Consider the following 19,624-nt stretch of genomic DNA (forward strand, 5'->3'; position numbering starts at 1 on the left):
AGACCATCGATCCTTCGCTCCGATAGATATGGGAAAGTCCGGGTGAAGCTAAATTTTTATTTTAGGATCTAGCCCATGTCGTTCAGGGGTACAGACGGGTAGGCATCTACTAGCTAGGTAGGTACCTAGGTAAGGTAGGTTATTCTGTTGTTAAGTCTAGATGGTAAAGATGACAGAATAGACTTATTTATGAAACGAAGGCGGGTATCCGAGCACGAAACTTTAAGATATGGCGAGCTAGGCCTCTAGCAAAGGAGGAACAACAAGTATGCTGAGAATTATGGGAAATGGATAAGATGGCTTGTCCCACCCGCTTTGCTCGCAGGAGAAGGCGTCTAGCGGTCTAACGTCGCTTCAAGAAAAAGAAAAGAACGCTCCTTTTATTGCTGTGTTTGGTATGCCCCACGACCACCGGGAGGTCATTATACAAGTCATGGCGCAGAGCGAGAAGCCGGATATCATTCCCGGCACCGACATCATATTCACAGGTCAAGATGCCCGAGAAGCGAGCGCGAGCGAGATCGTTCTCATTCCTCAGCCGTCGTCGAGCCCGGACGATCCACTAGTAAGCTTGCTCTATCTAATTCCTTCTACGTATCTAGCATCTTTGCAAAAGCACCAGTGCGAAAAGCGAAGTAGGAAATGTCTACTGATACTAATGCTGTTGTTTCCAGAACTGGAGTCCAACATGGAAATCCGTCGTCATCGTCAACCAGTTCGTCTTCGTGTTCGTGAGCATCATGACGCCCATGGCCATCGCGCCCATGACGCTCATCTTCGAGGCCGAGTTCGGCAAGACCCTCCCCGAGGTCAACATGCTGTTCGGCGCGGCCGCCATCACGCTCGGCTATGCCAACTTCCTCATCGTGCCTGCTGCCAACATGTTTGGTCGACGCCCCGTTGTTCTGGTCTGTGGAATCATCTGCATCTTCGCCAACGTCTGGCAAGGACTCGTTACCAGCTACCCGAGCTTCTTGGGCGCGCGCGTTATTTCGGGTTTGGGTGCCGCGGCGAACGAGAGCATCATGCCGATGGTTGTTGCGGATATGTTGTTCCAGCATCAACGGGGACGTAGTATGGCATTATACTTGTAAGTGGAACCCATAATCATTTATAAGGTGATATGAGTGCAAGGCAATATGCTTATAATTCCGTATCTAGCTGGGCATACTTCCTAGGCCTCTTTATCGGGCCTATTATCTCGGGGGCCATCGCTTCGCAGATCTCCTGGAGGTGGTTCGTAAGTGACACGACCCCCCTATTCTCAGACCGCCAAGCTTTAATTAACTAACACATGATTTAAATCTAGTTCTGGGTCTGCACTATCTTGCAAAGTGTAAGTTACCTTCCTAACATTCAGGATAATATTGGACTATTGCGAGATTAGATACAGATACAGATATCTAACATGCATTAAAGGCAAGTCTCATGTTCCTCCTGGTCGCCCACCCGGAAACCAAGTACGACCGTCCGACACTACGTATCCCCCCAGCCACGGAAGTCAAAGTGTCAACCGCCACGCGCAAGCCCAACGACGGCATAGTATCCAGCTCCAACTCCTCCGAAGCGCAGATGCACTCCGCCTCCGCCTCCGCCCTCACCGCCGCGGACCACAACGCCACGGGGCGCCCGTCCCGCGCGCAGTTCTCGCTGCTGCCGCTGCGCAGGCGCCTGCGCTTCGGCCACGGGTACGAGCAGCACACGCGGCGCCTGGCCGCCGTGCTGGCGCGGGACGTGGCCGCGCCCGTCCGGATCCTCTTCTGCTACCCGATCGTGCTGTGGGCGTCCCTGTCCATGGGCTTCGCGGCCAACTCGCTGCTCGCGCTCAACCTCACCCAGACCCAGGTGTTCGGCGCGCCGCCGTACCTGTTCACCCCGGACCAGATCGGCTACGTCAACTTCGCGTTCGTGGTCGGCGCCGTCGTCGCCCTGGTCACGGCCGGGCCCTTGTCCGATTGGATCGCGCTGAGGCGCGCCAGGGCCAACGCCGGCGTGTTGGAGGCCGAGATGAGGCTGCCCGCGCTGGTGCCGTATATCTGCGCGAACCTCGTGGGCATGGTTATCACTGCCGTGGGGTACCAGCGCGCGTGGGCGTGGGAGGTCATTGTTGTGTTGGGATACTCGCTTGTTGGGCTGCAGGTTGTGGGGATTCCGGCCGTGGCTATCGCGTATGCGGTTGATTCGGTGAGTATACATTTTTTCTTTCTTCTTTTCAGCTCTATGTAACTACCTACCCCCTGCTTTTGGGATGTGCTTTTTGTAAGCACAGCCGGGCTGACTTTGCTGACATGTCACACAAATAGTATAAAACACTTCCTGGCGAGATTATGATCGCTGCTACGATCGTGAAGAATACCTTCGGTGTAAGTGATCGCCTTACCTGCCTAGATCCTCCCCTTGTCTGTTTTTGATCGATTCTAACGAGAGCACGCACAGTTCGGAATGATTTTCTTTTTCAACGACTGGGCAACACGGTCCGGGTTCATTCCGCCGGTATTGTTGTTAATGGCGCTCACATGTGGCTTCTCAATCCTTGGCCTGGCCGTCTTCATGCCCTGGGGGAAGCAGTTCCGCCGCTGGACTAAGGACTCCAAACTACATTCGCTATAATGGTGTGAGACGGGAGGGATTGGTGGCTTTTCTCTATTAAGTATACCCCAGGATTTTCTTGCGGTCTTGTTAAGAAATTGTTCTCTTCGTGTTGGATAATGTTTCCTATTTTGCTACATTATGCTACATTTTGCCTGCTTCATTGAGATTCCCAAGACTTATAGACACAACAGCCACATCACATCATCTACAAACCCAATGTAATAGTCAAATGTTATAAACACAACCAGTTTCTATATTATTTACATGAAATTTAACTATATACAAGTCTGATATAAAATGAAATCGATATGCATATGCAAGAGAAAATGCAAGTGAGCATGTATATATACAAAACTGCCGATGTCAATATTCACACGGCGGTTCAACTCTCCGGCAGTGAGTAAATCCGCCACTTACGTAGTTGTCACATCGTCATAAATATCTCGTCGCTAGCAAAAAGAAAATCCGACGACAACTGTTTCACGCGTCGATGCTCTTACAGGCCAATTGATCGCCCGTTAATCGTCAGCTCGGCACTATACAACTCGCGTGCAGCATTGCCCTGGTTCGGCTGCAGCCGGCCGTGGAACACGACGGTCTTGCCGTTGGGGTCGATATCCAGGCCTCCGGGGCCGTAGACGCCGCGGTTATCGACGGTGCGGATGAGGATACCGCGGTTGGTGTAGCTCCCGTCAATGGTGCTCGAGAAGGCGTACTCGACGTCGTAGTCGTCGCTCGAGTAGCAGTGGGCGCTGTAGAACAGGACGTAGTTCCCGTCGGCGATCTTGTACAGCGCAGGGGCCTCGACGACGCCGTTGTTGGAGGCGCCCTCGTTGTCGAGGATCGTCTTCGGGCTGTCGAGGAGCGTCAGCGCGTCCCGCGCCACGCGCTGGATCTTGATCGGTGTCGATCGGTAGTCGCCGGACGGCGCTCCGCCTTGGCACGTGGTCGCGCCGCCGAGGCTGTTTCCGTCGACTTTCCATAAGATCCACCGGTTCGCACCGTCGTCGTAACCCGAGGCATCAATAACACCTCCGTTGGCGCCGTCGCATATTAATGGTTGGCTTTGAGGCGTGAAGGGTCCTAATGCCGAGTTTGAGGTTGCAGCGCCGATACAGTGGTTCCCACCGTTTTGGCGAGCGGTATAATACATGACATACACGCCAGCGTCCTACAGTTATTATTATTTTGACTCTTCTGATAGTTCTACATGGTATTATGGCGACTAGGAAAGCTTACATTCTTCTGCACGTCGGGAGCCCAGATTCCCTGGTCGTTAGGGTCAACCCAGGATCCAGGGTTCGGCAGAGCGTCGTTACCAGTGAGCGTCCAGGACCAAGTATCGGATGATTTAGCGACAGGTATCTTCTTGCCGTTCGACGAAGTTCCATACGCTTTCCACGAGCCATCACCCCAGATGATACTCGGGTCGGGGAAATCGACGCCCATGAACGGGCCAGCCAGACGGCGGCCCTTAAGGCCGCCGCCGTTGGCCATGTCAATCTTGGTCACATTGGTCAGGCCAAGGGTTGGTAACTCAGCCGCAGCTCGAGGAGCAGTGCCGGATGGACGGCCGGCAACCAGACCAGCGCTGAATAGAAGGAGAAAGCTCTTCATGGATAATGTTGATCGAAGCTAAGGAGGTGAAATTGGGCTAAGAACTTGATGTGACAGACCACTCCTATACACGAACGTCGCTTGCTCAACGGCCATGATGGTCGGTATTTATAAAACCTACCTCCTTTCGGCGTTACCTATTCGGACCTTCCTAGATCATTACGAAGTAACGGAGCAGCATCTGGGAGACGAATGCGTCTCTGCGCAAAGAGCTATACATCTGAGCTAGGCTAGGGCTGCTAATAGAGAGCCCCTTTGCTTTGGGTACTTTAGGGAGTTGTCTCGGCTGTTCTCGGGGGTAAGCCTCCTAACATCCTGATGGGACAATGGAACGAATTGTCAGCGAGGGTGTTTTCCCAAGCGAGTTGAAACGCCACGAGGGAGGGCTTCTACACCAATAAACGAGAAACACGCTTTAGCCCTTTGGAGACTTAGTCGAGTAAACTGCATCACAGGGAGCGCAGTCGGATGGTGCTACAACGGGATGAAAGAAACCATCTAGAATATTCGTCCAATGGGAATTCGAAAAAAATCCTCCGTAAGCCGGGATCTTTTGCATCGTTTCGGTGGCGGAGATGCAGGTTCTCTAGCGTAAGGGGGCCCCCAAAAATAAGATCGCGATGTACCAGTGCCTGAAGCCCTACCACATAGTTGTCATATGGTGTATAGATCTCGCTAAGCCCATCTCGTAAACTCAATGCGGACCTTTGCGTTTGCAAAGCCCAGTGCCAAGAGGTATGTTTTAACCATAAGGATTAACGTTACATGGCATTAATTCCTCCCATAAAATCAGATTATTTTATACCGAGAATAAAAATAAGGCTCGCCTACCTAATCCGGCCTTACTTGGACCGTTAATCTCTCTCCTGCTATAATTAAGGATCTGATATTTCTAGGCTTCTGGAAAAGATCCCAGTATGCCATGCTTTCGTAGGGCAGCTCATAGGGCAGTTGATCGTTGGTGTAAGTTCCAGGATTCAAACGTGGTTGACATGGGTCGCAACACCAAGCTTGTTAATGATCAACAACGATCATCACTGATCATCTCTTTTTACTGAATACCTGGATAAGGGTTCTTTAAGCTTAAATTGACAACATTGGTGGCAACGATTGAAATACCATTTCACACGTAATAGGTGAAGGACCAAACGTCGAGTTCTTCATAATTTTATTTTTTGGTTTTTTTTCCCCGTACAACAATTCTTACATCAATTCTTCTCGATATAGGAGGGTTACATCTTAAGCAGGTCCGGTATTGCGTTTGACGCGTAATTGAGACTAGTCTGCTGTCACGCATTGCAGCTCAACGAATCCACGCGCAATCGGACCCGACCCGACCAAAGTCTAGACTGCATAATGTATATGCTACCGTAGATGTACCGACGATCCATAGACAACGTCCAATGGCGACGTTTAAAAATCCGGTCATGTCGGAAGGCTGACTGGACTACTACGTTGTCAGCGTCCACCTAAGTTGTATGCAGATCAGAAGTACCAACACAACAATAGCTGTCCCTTGCCGAAATCCGTAACTCGAAATAGACTATTTTCAGCCCCATCGGTATAGACCTCGCCTCTTAGCTCCATAATTTCTCCACAATTGGAGGCTTATTTACGACTAACTACCTGTCTCCGAAGAAAGATTCAAGCTGTAATAGACAACTCATTTATCGTCTTCTATGTTCTATTCAAATCATTCAAGACCCGAACCTGAGAGGGGAGTCCTCTGTGTGGTTTCTTTTCTGCAGCAAGCAGTTCTGTCCCCATTTTCTCCTGTATGTTTCCGGAATAAAGTTCAGATCTGGAATCCACAATACTCTCGCGAGGAGATGTGTATTTGCCGCATCTAGGAACGGCTCACATTTAACGATTTCCCAGTTAGCTTTGTCCGCGATGTAATTTGGCTCGTTAGGCGGCAAGGCGTGGCGATGCTCCGGGTATTGCGTGTCGACTAGGAAATCACAAGTCTTAATATCCACATATTTGGTCATATCCTCTTCGTTGCGGTCATTCATACCCTTCGGTGGTAGCCAGGTACCGCCCCACAGGCCAAATTCATGTCCTGCTTCGGAGAACTCTCCAGGTAACAACCCGCGGAACTCTGAGCGAATGAACTTTGCGTGCATATCGCGAGGTAAGAAGTATGAGCTCGGGAACCGGTACCATTCCTTACCGTAACACACATGATCCTTAGGCTTACCAAGACCTTGTTGGCCTAGTACACCAGCTCCCAATGGTTCGTAGAGTTTCAAAGGTGCGGAGTAAGCAGTGTATATGCCAATGATGCGAGCTAAACCTAGCACGAATGACAGGCTTAAGACGCCCATAACAGTGAAAAGCTTTAAGCGAGCTGGAATCTTGCCGGCCAGGGTCTTCGGATCGGGGTTGCCAAAGGCTGACAAAACAATGTGTAATCCTAAGGCGGCATTTAGAGCAAGGAATGGATACATGGGGTACATGAACCTTTCCTCTTTATGCGGTTGCATGCTAAAGATACCGAGCCACATGTAAAATGGGGAGAGGAATACAACTGTACGCATCCCTGTCTGAAAGCTACCTTGCTTGGAGGAGGTAATCTTTTGAGTGAGGAATAGAGGTAAAGAAAGTAAGGCGAGGATGAACCAAATATTGAAGTTGATGACAAGGTTCCGGAAGTAAAATGTCCATGGTTCCGTTCCGTAGAGGTTAGGGCCGCCTGTTGAAGAGAATATGTTGTACTTGACGATATTCCAAGACACAATCACAATCTTCTTGTAGAAGAAAGTATTAATCATTGTATCGCCGACCTGTCTTGAGTTAGAACTGTGTATATAACTCATGTCTGGTTACTTACAAGTAGCATTAAGGCAGCAACTACACCTCTGCCAAATCGGCGGACTGTATCGTTGAAACTCTGGGGATAGCTTACGGCTGCAAGTATAGCCTCCTCGATCAAGAAAGGGGCGCACAGAGCCGAAGCAAAAGGCCATCCTAGGATACCCCCAACGGCAAACCACCATATGCCCAAGGACGTCTTAAGTCCTCCTCTCCAGTTCATGAATGCGGTAGCCCCAAGCATGGACGTATACATAGCAAAGCTGGAGGGTAGGTAGGCCGTACTAGCATGGAAGTTCCCGGGGGAAATGACGGTCGCTATAAGAAAGAAGAGACCAATCCTAGGATTTAGAGTAAAGCTGATGACCCGGTATAGAAGCACTTGACATAAGGAGCAAACAAATGCCAAGACATAGCGAATGAAGTAAAATTCTGAAAGCTGCCTAGAGTGAGAACAAGATGGTTGGAAAAATGAGAGCACGGGAAATAAGAAATACCTTCGTAGTCTGGGGCAATATTCTCCTGATATTGCCAATTATAGCGTGCAAACCGATATAAGACCAACTTCGGATAGCGTATTCGGGTGAATACTCCCAGGTTTGGAGGCCGTAGCCGTGAGAGAGATAATGGGTCGGTTCCCAATAATTAAAGGTCTCATCGCAATCCTGAATGGGTGCAAATAGGGCAGATATGAGATTTACAATCAAGAAGATATAAAGCGCCTTTATGGGTTCTATCATGAAAGGAGATATGCTTCTATATTTCGTTTCGTTGTTAGTTGCTATTCATCGGTCCAAGGTGGGTTCGCGTACTTCTTTTTCGCATGTTGTGCCTCTGGATGAACAAACTCATGCCGCCGCTGCTGTTGCGGTTGAGCCCGTGTAGGAGGCATGATGTATCAAGTCTGCGTGGTGCAGCTCGTAAAAATTGCAGCTCATGCGGCGGGAGATGAAATTTAAGGTAGAAGGTAACAAGTATTAAAATAATAAATCTGCCCCAAATCTGTCCCAAATGTTGAAAGTTACCTCGTACCTTAACCGAAAGCTTCCCTTGAAGATGACGTTTCTTCAACACTAATGTGCAGACCCCTGCTTTCGGATAATCATTAGCGTCTTGGCGTAAAATTGTTCATGCCGATTGGCCAATGCTGAGTCGTAAGTACCTAATGCTTAGGATATTCCGGGTCCACTTTATTTTTCTAGAACTGGGGCTTGCAGAAGCTTCCCAGCCGTCAACTTGCAGATTTCATCCAAATCTTTAATCGCCTTGTTATCAATCACATTTGACTTGATTTGTTACCAAAACTTTACCAAAAAGAGCCTCGGTTCATCTTTCCGCGGAGTTGGGACTTTATGCGTTTGGATTTCTGGAAAAGAAGTCTCTAAATTATTTATAGTCATCCAACTCGTTTCACACGAATTTCTGTCTTCAGGTGTCTTCAGGCGGTTTACGCCGTCTCGACCTGGTGGGTGATTGATTTCCTAGCAATCGATTATCTAACTCAAGTTTCTATAATGCAAGGAATTTTATGACGACAAGAACTGACAATGCCACAGCCTTTAAAAATGTCTGGGAATTTTGAAATTCCAGGCCTATCCATCTCGAAGGCAATAGATGAGCCCCAATCCCAACGAAGTGCTCCTAATGAGGCCCAGCCCGTGACTTCTCAGCCTACTACTTCTCAGCCTAGTACTGAGATGGACATTGATGCTCCTGCTCCTAAAGAGAATGCGTCATTACCTGAACCTGAGAGCAGCGAGACAAAAGTTGAGGAACCTGAGAGCTCTGATGTTGCTATCAAAGATGCACCACCCAGCCCTCCCTCCTTAACTTCAGCGCTGGAAGCTCTTCTTGGTGGTTTAGATGCCCCGGTACCACAAGAGTCGAATGCGCTATCTGCTGAACCTAATGGCACTGAGCAGGATGGGCAGGCTCAAGAGCAAGATGAGCAAGGTGAACAAGGTGACCCGGAATGGGAAGAGGACTCATCTCCATACGAATCTTCATCCGATTCAAGTAGTTCAGATGATTCGGACGACGAGTCAGAAGATGGGAAAAATTACGAACTTCTCGGCCCCGAGGAGACCGCCCGCATTCTTATGGAGATGGAGGGTGGATCAGACGACGAAGGCGAGGGGAAGGCGAAGGGAAACGGCTCTGGTGCACAGGTTCGCACAAAGAATGAATTGCCTGAAGAAGTAGTTCCTAAGCCAGATGTCGTTATAACGCCCGAAATGGATATCACCGAACTTGGCGTAGTTGAGCACGTTGTCGAGAACACGGTTGTAATCAAGGCGATTACTACAGGAGAGTACCAAGTACTTGACAGCGGCTCAGTCCTCTGTACGGAAGATCGTACTGTTATCGCAGCCATTGCCGATTTAATCGGCAACGTGAGACAGCCATGCTATACCGCGAGGTTTACAAACGAAGAAGAAATCAAATCATACGGCTTAGAAAAAGGGACCAAGGTTTTCTACCCGCCTTCACATGCGATATACGTCTTCACACAACCACTTCGCGAGCAGAAAGGCACAGATGCGAGCAATTGGCATGATGAAGAGGCTGGTGATGATGAAATTGAGTTTTCGGACGACGAAAAAGAAGCCGAACATAAGAGGCAGCTAAAGGCTAAGAAAAGGGGGGGCCGCGGTGGCAAGGGCGGTGCAGGGGGGCGGGGAGGTAACGTGGAAGCCTTATCCCTTCCTCCGATGACTGGTCTAAAGTATGATGATGACGATGAGGACGGGCCTTATCGAAAACTTGCAAGGCCGACGAGCTTTGCACAGGGCCAATCTACCCCTTCAGAAGCTGGATATTCAAACCATCATGCCAACAATAACAGCTCATTCAGAGGAGGCCGAGGCCGAGGCCAGCGTGGGTACGGATATGGTCGTGGTGGGCGGGGCAACCGTGGTGATTCACGAGGAGGTCATTCTTTGCCACCTAGGCCACCACGAGGACAAGATTATCAACCTCAGACTCAGCAATATAACTATCCACCAGCTCCTCCCCCAGTCGCCAACACAACATACCCCCCGCAAACGCTGCCATTCTATGGCACGCCTAATGGCCATCAACAGGCCAATGCACAGTTCGCATTCCCTTGGCCACAGAACGTTCCACAAGGCTTCATTCCGCCTCCACCACCGCAGTTTACTGGGCAGCAACCTGGCGCGTATTATAGCCCGGAGTTCTTCGCTGCCTTACAAAGTCAGATGCAGGGACAATCCAATCAGCAAAACGGCCAGTGGCCCGGACACGGCGGTGCTGGGTAGAATCCTAACGCCATGAATGGACATATGGGCTCGAATATTCCCGGTGTCTATTCGTCTCGCGAATTGAATGCTAATGCTAATGGTTCCGTTGCCGCAGATGTCAGTAGACTTCGACAGTCTGTTGTTGGCCAGATCCATGCTAATAACTCTGTAGACACATCCTGCCCAACGAAGTTCTAGGCAATGGCCTAGCCAAAAGAATATGGCAAAAGAGAAAAATACTGGAGCAGGTGTGCAAAAGCCCCGGAGCAAGACTCGATGGAAAGGCCGCAGGGGTCAAAATGGCAAGAAGAGAAATGCTTAGAAGGCCCTAGTTCAGTGCTCATCAAGCCACTTATATATAATTGGTCTTGCTAATAAGATGCTGTTAGCAGATTAACAGCAGCTTAGTGTCTATACCAGCATGTAAAATAATATGGTAGTTGCAGAGAACGAGGGAATAATCTCTTAATTGATCGTGCTACTATAGGGATCGGAACGTGTTAATAATAGCCTGAAATGAACAAATCCAATTGTTACCTTGCCTATATGATTCTGAATGCCGCCTGCCTGTCTTTATGCTCTGTACCATTCTTTCATCATCTACCTAGGTAGGTACCTAAGGTAGGTATTCCTGCGGCAGCATAGTTATGAGTTCATTCTAATGTCAACTCCACCTAACTTCATAGTCTCCCTCTCTCGTTGTTCTATGCTTCTGGTATGCATTAAGTACCTAGACAAGTGCTTGGTAGGTTTACCTTGAAGCATCATGTATCATCTCGACACGGAGACTTACTGCTGCGTCGTCACAGCCGTGAAAGAATTCGGCATTGGACAGCCATGTTCCACAGTCACAACCGGGCCACGGGCATACACGGATATGTACCTACCTCTAGATACCTAAGCCCTTTGCGGTCTATGTCTACTTGGCAATATTTCCAACCTCACAGAACGACCTCTCGAATGTAGGGTTGTCGGTCGTGAAACCAGGAAAAGAAGAAAATGTGCGCCACCGTTTCCAGCCACCCGTGGATGCAGAAGCGCCATCGACTCTTTTCACCATTCAGCGACGCGGTCACGCTAGTACAAATAATTTTGATATGCATACGGTTTACCCTAGGTAGATTTCTTTTTTGCTCACCTACCGCAAGGAGAATCTCCCCCGATATCCACTAATGCGTGATAATATAGAGTAGAGGTACTTTAGGTATAGCTTCCTCCTCTGACTCAACGAAGTGGACCCTCATAAGCAACGTACCTAGGTAGTTGATACGCAATTCGAGACTAAAATATCTACCTAGGTTATGGGTATTGTTTGAGGTTAAAAATCCGATGTTTATTTTCTTTTCGGCTCATAGAAATAGCAAAAGTTCCGAGGAAGCAAGGAAACTACTGCGACGACTTGACCGAAGGCTGCATGTTTTAGGGCTAGTAAGGCATACCATACCGCCTTACACCGCAGATCCGGTCTGATCGAACTAGCCACGCCGACCACACAAACGATACTGTAGATCGCGGGGTAGGTAGACCTGACCTTTGGTACCGTACTGTGTCCGAGCAACGGGGTCACATTCTCATTCCCTTCTTGGCCGGGCGCGATTGGAGATAACAAATAGCGTGCACGATGTTAAGATGTGACGACAGCTGCAACAAACTATTTATACTCACACACAGGAGATGAAGATTTGGACATTTCCACGATGTGACCAAGAGAGGAACCAGGCTGTTCAACTGCCTAACTGCTTAGTGTAACGGGTCATTCTCCCACCCATACTGACACTGAGGCATATCGATTGGGAAACAAAATAGGGATCGGCCTGTAAGCCAGATAAAAAGGTGACAAGGGTGGTAGGGGCCGGAAGGGCTGATAATGTGAGGGGTGGTAAGAAAATTTGCAATGCGGACGGACGGAGTTGGAAAACAGTCAACGAGGTCGGATGTTTCACACGGCCCCAAATCGATTTAACAATCTTAAATAGGTACCTAAGATAGGTATTTGTTTATTTGTTCATTCAGTTAATACTTCGTAGGATTGAAAAGTTGGGATTCGAGAATAAAGAAGAGAAGGAAAATATAAATGAAAAAGGGGTCATCGACAGCAAGGTACTAAGAGCATCCCAGGAACAAGGTGGTGGAAAACTGGTAGACTGGCTGACCAGTAATACCCAAGTTCTTGGGAATAAATAAAAAAGATCCCTCACCACCACGCGGGAAGAAAACGTGATATCGGCGCAAACATCAAACCACAAAGTTCACCATACTGCCATAGGAAAGGACAAAGACGTCATTTCGGGTTCCACGGCAGAGAGTTATCGTAAGCTTATTGGTGACGAATCGTCTCTTTAGGTAATCATTATTGGAGTCGTTTGTGCGGGTCCACATTCTACATTCTAAATTAGGATATTGATAGACCTGATTCCCCTCAGTGGTTCTCTGCCGATGCTGATATCGGACAAAGTGATTAATAGATACGCCTCTAACATGCATGAGATAAAGGATTGAAAGTTGATGAGCAAATTCCGATCGAGGCACGGTCGGTATTCCTTTCCGTATGGATCTCTTTTTAAGAATTTCTATAACTACATCAATGAGTTGTTTTTTAGTTGCGCGCACTTCTATTACGAGCACCTCGACTTGAAAAGAACTTCTTGCTTCTTGCCAGGTAGCTTCTCAAGTTCGAGGACCAGCCCGTAAAAGTCTCTAGCCGAATTAAGGGGTTTGCGTACGTACCTCCAGCTGTTCCATGCCTGTAGTGCTTGACAGCGGCTTTTATTGCTTTCATGCTAGCCAATCCTAGCCAATGGAGGTTCGATGAAGGATCCTTGGCCCCAGGCAGATCCCTGGCTGCACAAATTTCGCCTAATACGTAGGTGCATATGGTTTACCCAATCAAATTTATCCTGTTCCTGAAAGTGGCGCTTCTGTGCCTGACTACTGCAGGGAAGCTTGGACCCTACGCACTAACGAGAAAGACCGAAAATGATCAACGTTCTCCTCTCATTGGGAGAGATGAGTTGACTGCTCGTTGATCAATCGGGGGGTTATTGCAACTTGCAAGGGTTTTAGGAACGACCCAGAGACCCCCTCCCCCCATTCAGCCGTCTCTCTCGCATGTTTGGGTGGAAGGATGATTCGGTGCTGACTGCAGCCCAACTTTTATAGCTAACTGGGTTTTTGCGCATTTGAATCGGCTACCTGGGGTAGATACGATCTCGCGCGCACAGGACAATACGAGTTGACGACGTTCGTATGTTTGGTATTTCCGTGTACCTGACGTACCTAAGATACAATACATACCAAAGGTCAAACCTTTGAAGTAAACATTACGGGCCTTAGATACCTGTAAATACCACGGGTTTACCGTAGCTTGGGTAGTTAAATAGGAAAAAAAAAAAAAAGGTAGGCTGATAAACGGCCGCCAAATGAATGGACGGATACTAAATTGATATGATGCGACCCCGTTTGCGAGTAGAATGAATGCGACTGTTATGTTCATGCAACCACCCAGGAATAGGTAGCCGACGAAGAAACGCAACAAATATTCTAATATTCTAATGCGACTTGGAGAACTACAGAAGCTCAGTACCTTGTACACTAAGGTACGATTTCAGTTGAACCAGTTGCTTCCAAGGTTACAGGTGATGAGCAACAGTGACTACCGTTTGAGGACTTGAATTACAGGGAAGCAGAGGAAACTAAGGAAACTAAAAGAGACACGGGTAATGCTTTGTCTCTGCCGGGCAGCAGGGCAGTTGCTAGGTACCTTGCTACCTTAGGTATTGTACCTCATAATTCCCTACCTGTTTTATCCGGAGTACCTACTCTCGTACCCTAAAGACAGGAAACGCGCTAGAGGTTTGGCAGCTGGCCAATCCCGGATCACTCCTCCCACTGGCGCTTCAACTCTTTCAATTCATTCTCTCCCGGCCCTCCCTCCATTCTTTTCCCTTCCCTTCCTCACCGTCCTCGCACGTCGCAACCTACGCACACGCGGTCTCCCCCCCTCTCTCTTCACGAGAATTGGGTTTCTTTCGTTGAATCCTTTCTCAATTACATTCATTTCAGCCGTCGCATCTCGATTTTTATCGAGGCTTTACACCTTCGTTGCCCCACGAATCGCGACCTCGACATCCACCTCTACGGTAAACAAAGAAAAAAAGAAATAGTGAAAATTATACCACTACCGCCGATATCGAATCGCATTTCCATTACTAGTCATAGCACTTCTTCCGTGGATTACGTTCATTCCAAAATCCGAGACTAGCACGGTTGCACGACGATTCTTTGATCGTACTGACTATCATTACTTGATTATTCAAGTTTTTGCGGCGCGACATACTTATCTCCCTGCTGCATGTGGCCAACGAAAAGACCTGCCCTTTTATAGGAGTAACATAAAGTGTCTAGTGGTCTTGCAGATTAACTATTCATCATGCCTATCCATTATCATGATCGCCTTCACAGAAGGCAAGGGAACAGCGACTTGGACGACTTCATCCATGGTGCGGAGAGCATTGCCAACGATTCTAACCGGTTCAAGCAGACGCCTACTGTTCAGGTAAGGGCTGCTGAAGCATCGACAGTTATCATGACTGTATACCAGACTTTGCCAAAAACATTTGACGGTCCAGTTGGAGGATATAGGACTCTGGGACAAGATGAGGATGCTTCCGAAACGAAACCTACCGTGACGCCAATCCCGGTTGTGCAGGCGAAGCCGACTGCCTCGCAAGAAAATGAGCAGACCACGCAATTGGCATCGATCGCTAAGGCAGAGACCACGCCCTCGGCTACGAAGGACAATACAAAGGAAGCTACAAAGGATTCTGAGAAGTCGGCTACCGAGGTCTTACCCGCGTCAATTACGCATACTTCCGTCGATATCAGTAATGAATCAGCACTAGCTCTTGCTACTAGCACTCCTACGACACTGCTGACGAAAGCCACTAAGAATGCCGAATCGTCCCAAATTGCCGGTGTGACAGACGCAGCAGCCAACGCAGCAGCAACTACCTCTCCGACATCTACGTCTACCGCGGACTCTTCTGTCCCCGACACTAGCGGCGCAGCGAAAGCGGGTATCGCGATTGGAGTACTTGGTGGTGTATTAGTCGTTGGTTTACTCATCTGGTTTTTGTTTGCCAGGCGCCGAAAGCAGCTTGACCAACAGGAAATCGAAAATGAGAAGGCCGATACCAGCAATCGTCGTGTGTCAATTCTCTCGACCCAGACCAGTGCTACCGCACCCCAGCTAAGTCTACGGCCCGTAACAACCGAAATTATGCCCACTTTTAGTGAACGACGATCAAGCAAAGGAGCCGCTCTCGCACTTGCAATGGGCGGAGCTGCCGTGAAACCTGGAAATGCCAATCAATCTCTTTGGGAACGACCTGGTTCGAGTAACACTAATAGCCCCGAGAATCCCTTTGGAAACAACGCGGAACGTGCCTACACACCTACTGAGCAGCAACCCAATCCGTTTGACAACCCGGAGAATATTGTCGGCGTCGCTAAGACCACGGATTCTCCCCCGGGATCTTCGCCGGCTGCCAGCGCTGCCACTCTAAGCGTAGTCACCGCCGCAGGTACCTCTTTGACTCGAAAGGCATCTACTAGAAAGGAGGCTCCCGCACCTCTGGACCTTACGATGTCTGCCGGACCGCCTAGTCCAGCTGAGACTGAATTCAGCATCCATTCCGTTGCTCCTGGTCAATCCCCTGGTCCTTCCCGAAGCGCAGCAGCTATCGCAGCAGCTGGTGGTCCTTCGGCCACGGCTGTTCATCGTGTTCAGCTAGATTTCAAGCCAACGTTGGAGGATGAGATGGAATTGAGAGCTGGTCAGCTCGTTAGACTTTTGCATGAATATGACGATGGCTGGGTAAGTAACAAATATTGCGTTGCGGAGGAAATAGTAACTAACATGAATTAGTCTCTTTGCATCCGACTCGACCGTTCACAGCAGGGTGTTGTCCCCAGAACCTGCTTGTCCACTCGACCCGTGAAGCCCCGCCCCGCTGGTGGGCCTCCTGGCAGTCGTTCCGGTCCACCAGTCATTCCCAGTCCACGTGGCCCACGCGGTCCTGGCCCGAACTACCCTCCTGGACGCGGACCCATGACGCCTGGCAGCCGCCCACAGTCACCTATGTATCCCATGGCAGGCCGCCCGCAATCTCCCGCCTCTGTGCGACCTCAATCCCCTGCCAATGGCCGGATGAGTCCGGGTCCTCAGTCACCGGGACCGAGACAGCAGCGACGAATGACCCCACCAGGACCTAGCCCGATGAACCCCAACGGTGGTGCTCCTCAGCAGCAATATCAGGGTCCTCCCCAGGCACCCGTGGGCAGGAAGCCCGTTCCGGGTCAAGCATATTAAGGTGTAGTGGATTTTGCACCAAATAAATGATTTAAAATAGGGACAAGTAGTCACCATGGCCTTGATTTTACTGTTCACTTGGACCATATATGGGGGTACTTCTCTCAGACCATGGTTCATCAGTTGCCTCCAACTATAGATCCTCTCGACTTTGACGAACCTTAATGAATTTGGGAATGATTTAATCTTCTCGACACTCGCTTGCGATTCTTTACTTTATACATCTCGAACCTCGGTGTTTTTTTCTGCAATTTTTCTTAGTTTCACTTCTCACTGCTCCTTGTTCCTTTCGTCGTTTTCCGTCGAAAAAAGTTACAGCACTGACCCCGATGGAGCGGTACTCCAGTTTCACCTGGACGGAGTTACTGCATATTACTCAGATCGGGTTAATCTGGTAATTTCTTGTCAATAATTTCTAGTTTTTGGGACGAAGTTCATTCTCCCAATCAGCACTGATTCTGCGAAAGGTCGTCATTTGTCGGCCTTTCGGAGTGCCTTTTGCTATTGCGGCCACAAGATAGATGATGTCACTCTTCTACTGAGTGAAATTTGATTCTTGGCGGTGGCATTTTTTTATCTCTTTCCAACCAGCCTTGGAAAGCAGATAGTTTGACAACTTTGGTACCTTCTCTTCATTTCAGCGGCACAATCCGGGATGATGAGCACCGCCTGGTATCGGCATTAGGGGGAGAGTTGGATCAAGGTTAACGAAGGGGGTTTTGTTGATGTTGAGACGCCTATGACTTAGCCATGGTCTAGCTGGAGGGTTACGAAGACGTACGGCAGAGCTTGGGGATGGGTGATGTGATGTTGATGTTTTCTATGAAGAAAACTATGCCATCACAGAATGAGCCTCTGTGGGGCTAGTTATGCTGAAGAGGCCCGGAGGTTTACGTACCTAGCTAGACTGCCTATTAAGGAAGTTGAATAAAGTGATGATGCACTGAAATGCTTTGTTTATTACTCAAGTAGACCTAGTATGCTCTACGAACGTGTTTTATGATACACGTGTCCAATGGCATTAATTAGTAAGTGCTTATGGTTATGCTGAGTGTCTCCTTTTCCGCTGTTAAGCCGTTGGGTAGCTGTTTCAATCCGCTAGCATTACACTTTGGTGGTACGTTGGGAACAATGCGTCGCTCGGCCCATGTTGAAGCGCCCAGCTGGGAATCTACAGCGGTGGAATGCAAGTTTCTTCAAGGTTCCCAGTCGTGAAGACGGGTGTAGGCTACTTGGCTAAATGAGTGTATTTAGCTGATAAAGCTTAATACTTGGGTACCCGGTATATACTATTCCTTAAAGATTCCGTTACTACTCCAAGCCATCCCCTATCGTCTCAAGCTCATGATCAGCCTCTTGTTCGGTGGGTTCACCTAGCGTGGTAGCAGCAGGGCTTTGTTCAGGAGCCCTTTCACCCTCGCCTACACCCACAATGGAAATCAGGTGCGAAACAATGGTAGTCAACTGCGTCTGGTTGGTCAGCGACCTCGCTAGAGCCTCGGTAACGCTCTTCTGGTACTCCTCCTGGGAGGCCGTCAACTTCTCAAGGGCGGTGGCCATACGCTTCGTCGCCGCCACGGAATCGTCTTCCCACTCGCGCTTTCGCTTCAGTGCAGCAGAAATGACCTTAAGCTGCGACACACTTTCCGTGCGGAGTGAAAGAAGTGACTCGGCACGCTCGTTCGCAGTGACCTTCGCGAGAGACTCAATCTTGACAGCCTTTTCCATTGCCTTCATGTCGGAGGTGCGGGCCTTGGTAAGAGCACGGCGCATTTCTAGCTGCGCCGCCTGAAGGTCAACCTGCCCACTTATTAGCAGCGACCTAGCCGCGTGTACGCACTATCATGCATTAAGAATTCCCTTACTGGCGGCCAACGCATCTTGCAACTTTAAGCCAGCAGCAAGCTGTATCCCTGTAGGCTAGCATAATAAGTCAGCAGTCAGCACGCAACCTACCAAGCATCGAGATCTCATACCGTGATACACTGCTTGCCATGCTTCTTGCATGTGGTGCACTTTGCCGAAGCGCTGTTGTCATTCCCACACCACGGTATCTCCCCCTCGGCCCACTGGCTATAATGAACCAGACACCGTTGGCAGGGTACCTCACGCCGTGAAGTAATAAGTAACTTCTGGCGAGAAGGCTTCGATTTGTTGGAAGGGGGATCGGCATTAGCAGCGGATTCGGGGGCCGGCGATGGAAAGAATAAAGGAGATAAAGGCTTCTCCGGCGGAGCAGATGGCTTAACAATATGACGATTGTTGCCAAGTGTTGCCTGTGACGCCTTTCTAGCAACACTAGATGGAGCCTTTGCAGACACTTCTGCAGCCGCAACTTCTCTCTCAGCTGGCATCTCAGCGATTCGTTCTTCGAACAAAGAGAACAGATCAGTTGGATCATCCGGCATCGCAGCGTGCTTGATACTAACTTTTGTCAATTAAGTTTATTACGGATCTCCGGAAAGAAAGGAATTTTGTTGAAGGATGTTTGGAAAACAAGATTTGTTAAGTTTGAGGACACCTAAAATATAAAAATCCCACAGCTAATAAGCTAAAAGTTTGTTGTAGAGTGAGGAATTAATTAGGTTTATGGACATTTGGAAAACAGGGTTCTAATAGCTCGGTAGTTAGCTATGAGCTTGCTGATAAGTTGTCTATAAAGAGGACGGTTTGATGAAGAAGGGGGGGTAAGCGTTATCATCATTATAATGCGAATAACCTGTACCGAACTTGCTGCGTACGCACGTTCAAAGAACCGATAACTTACTACTATTTCCTCTTCTTCTTGATATTCCTCTCAGGTAGATACTGTAACTCCGACAAATGGGTAATAAGAACACATTTGCTGCATGATACCTCAAAATAGGTAGATTTCTCAATGTCAGGGATCAAGATGCGTATCCAGGGATGAGGCTGTGAGGTGACGACTAGTGAGGCCAGGATGATCAGGAGGAGATAAAGAAGGCTAGGC

General features: G+C 48.9%; 7 protein-coding genes across 7 annotated transcripts; 4 read left to right on the forward strand and 3 right to left on the reverse strand.

The window, feature by feature from the left end:
- Nucleotides 1–433: 433 nt before the first annotated feature.
- Nucleotides 434–2,849, forward strand: F4812DRAFT_469087 (putative MFS transporter; the record flags this gene model as incomplete). The annotated part of the gene is made up of 7 exons (XM_047938845.1): nucleotides 434–565; nucleotides 675–1,090; nucleotides 1,162–1,240; nucleotides 1,310–1,336; nucleotides 1,420–2,184; nucleotides 2,304–2,363; nucleotides 2,437–2,849. 7 exons carry the CDS (start codon nucleotides 434–436, stop codon nucleotides 2,608–2,610), a joined length of 1,653 nt encoding a protein of 550 aa, XP_047792814.1. The 3' UTR covers nucleotides 2,611–2,849.
- F4812DRAFT_268079 (glycoside hydrolase family 43 protein) lies at nucleotides 2,850–4,552 on the reverse strand. The gene is made up of 2 exons (XM_047930869.1): nucleotides 3,832–4,552; nucleotides 2,850–3,763 (listed from the first exon to the last, which is right to left on the reverse strand). Exons 1-2 carry the CDS (start codon nucleotides 4,207–4,209, stop codon nucleotides 3,089–3,091), a joined length of 1,053 nt encoding a protein of 350 aa, XP_047792815.1. The 5' UTR covers nucleotides 4,210–4,552; the 3' UTR covers nucleotides 2,850–3,088.
- A 757-nt stretch (nucleotides 4,553–5,309) lies between these two features.
- On the reverse strand, nucleotides 5,310–8,066 carry F4812DRAFT_417839 (glycosyltransferase family 22 protein). Its single transcript, XM_047933207.1, has 4 exons — nucleotides 7,836–8,066; nucleotides 7,521–7,779; nucleotides 7,043–7,462; nucleotides 5,310–6,995 (listed from the first exon to the last, which is right to left on the reverse strand). The coding sequence occupies exons 1-4, from the start codon at nucleotides 7,913–7,915 to the stop codon at nucleotides 5,907–5,909; spliced, it is 1,848 nt and encodes a 615-aa protein (XP_047792816.1). The 5' UTR covers nucleotides 7,916–8,066; the 3' UTR covers nucleotides 5,310–5,906.
- A 199-nt stretch (nucleotides 8,067–8,265) lies between these two features.
- On the forward strand, nucleotides 8,266–10,615 carry F4812DRAFT_268098 (NAF1-domain-containing protein). The gene is made up of 2 exons (XM_047930870.1): nucleotides 8,266–8,488; nucleotides 8,580–10,615. Exon 2 carries the CDS (start codon nucleotides 8,589–8,591, stop codon nucleotides 10,299–10,301), a length of 1,713 nt encoding a protein of 570 aa, XP_047792817.1. The 5' UTR covers nucleotides 8,266–8,488; nucleotides 8,580–8,588; the 3' UTR covers nucleotides 10,302–10,615.
- On the forward strand, nucleotides 10,326–10,605 carry F4812DRAFT_456514 (uncharacterized protein; the record flags this gene model as incomplete). Its single annotated transcript, XM_047936998.1, has 2 exons — nucleotides 10,326–10,400; nucleotides 10,456–10,605. The coding sequence occupies 2 exons, from the start codon at nucleotides 10,326–10,328 to the stop codon at nucleotides 10,603–10,605; spliced, it is 225 nt and encodes a 74-aa protein (XP_047792818.1).
- A 3,964-nt stretch (nucleotides 10,616–14,579) lies between the features above and the next one.
- F4812DRAFT_268128 (uncharacterized protein) lies at nucleotides 14,580–17,172 on the forward strand. Its single transcript, XM_047930871.1, has 2 exons — nucleotides 14,580–16,158; nucleotides 16,210–17,172. Exons 1-2 carry the CDS (start codon nucleotides 14,713–14,715, stop codon nucleotides 16,651–16,653), a joined length of 1,890 nt encoding a protein of 629 aa, XP_047792819.1. The 5' UTR covers nucleotides 14,580–14,712; the 3' UTR covers nucleotides 16,654–17,172.
- A 792-nt stretch (nucleotides 17,173–17,964) lies between these two features.
- F4812DRAFT_456516 (uncharacterized protein) lies at nucleotides 17,965–19,061 on the reverse strand (the record flags this gene model as incomplete). Its single annotated transcript, XM_047936999.1, has 3 exons — nucleotides 17,965–18,475; nucleotides 18,530–18,573; nucleotides 18,630–19,061. 3 exons carry the CDS (start codon nucleotides 19,059–19,061, stop codon nucleotides 17,965–17,967), a joined length of 987 nt encoding a protein of 328 aa, XP_047792820.1.
- Nucleotides 19,062–19,624: the final 563 nt, after the last annotated feature.

The sequence above is a fragment of the Daldinia caldariorum genome (genome assembly GCF_022478825.1).
Source record: "Daldinia caldariorum strain CBS 122874 unplaced genomic scaffold F4812scaffold_3, whole genome shotgun sequence".
NCBI lineage: Eukaryota > Fungi > Ascomycota > Sordariomycetes > Xylariales > Hypoxylaceae > Daldinia > Daldinia caldariorum.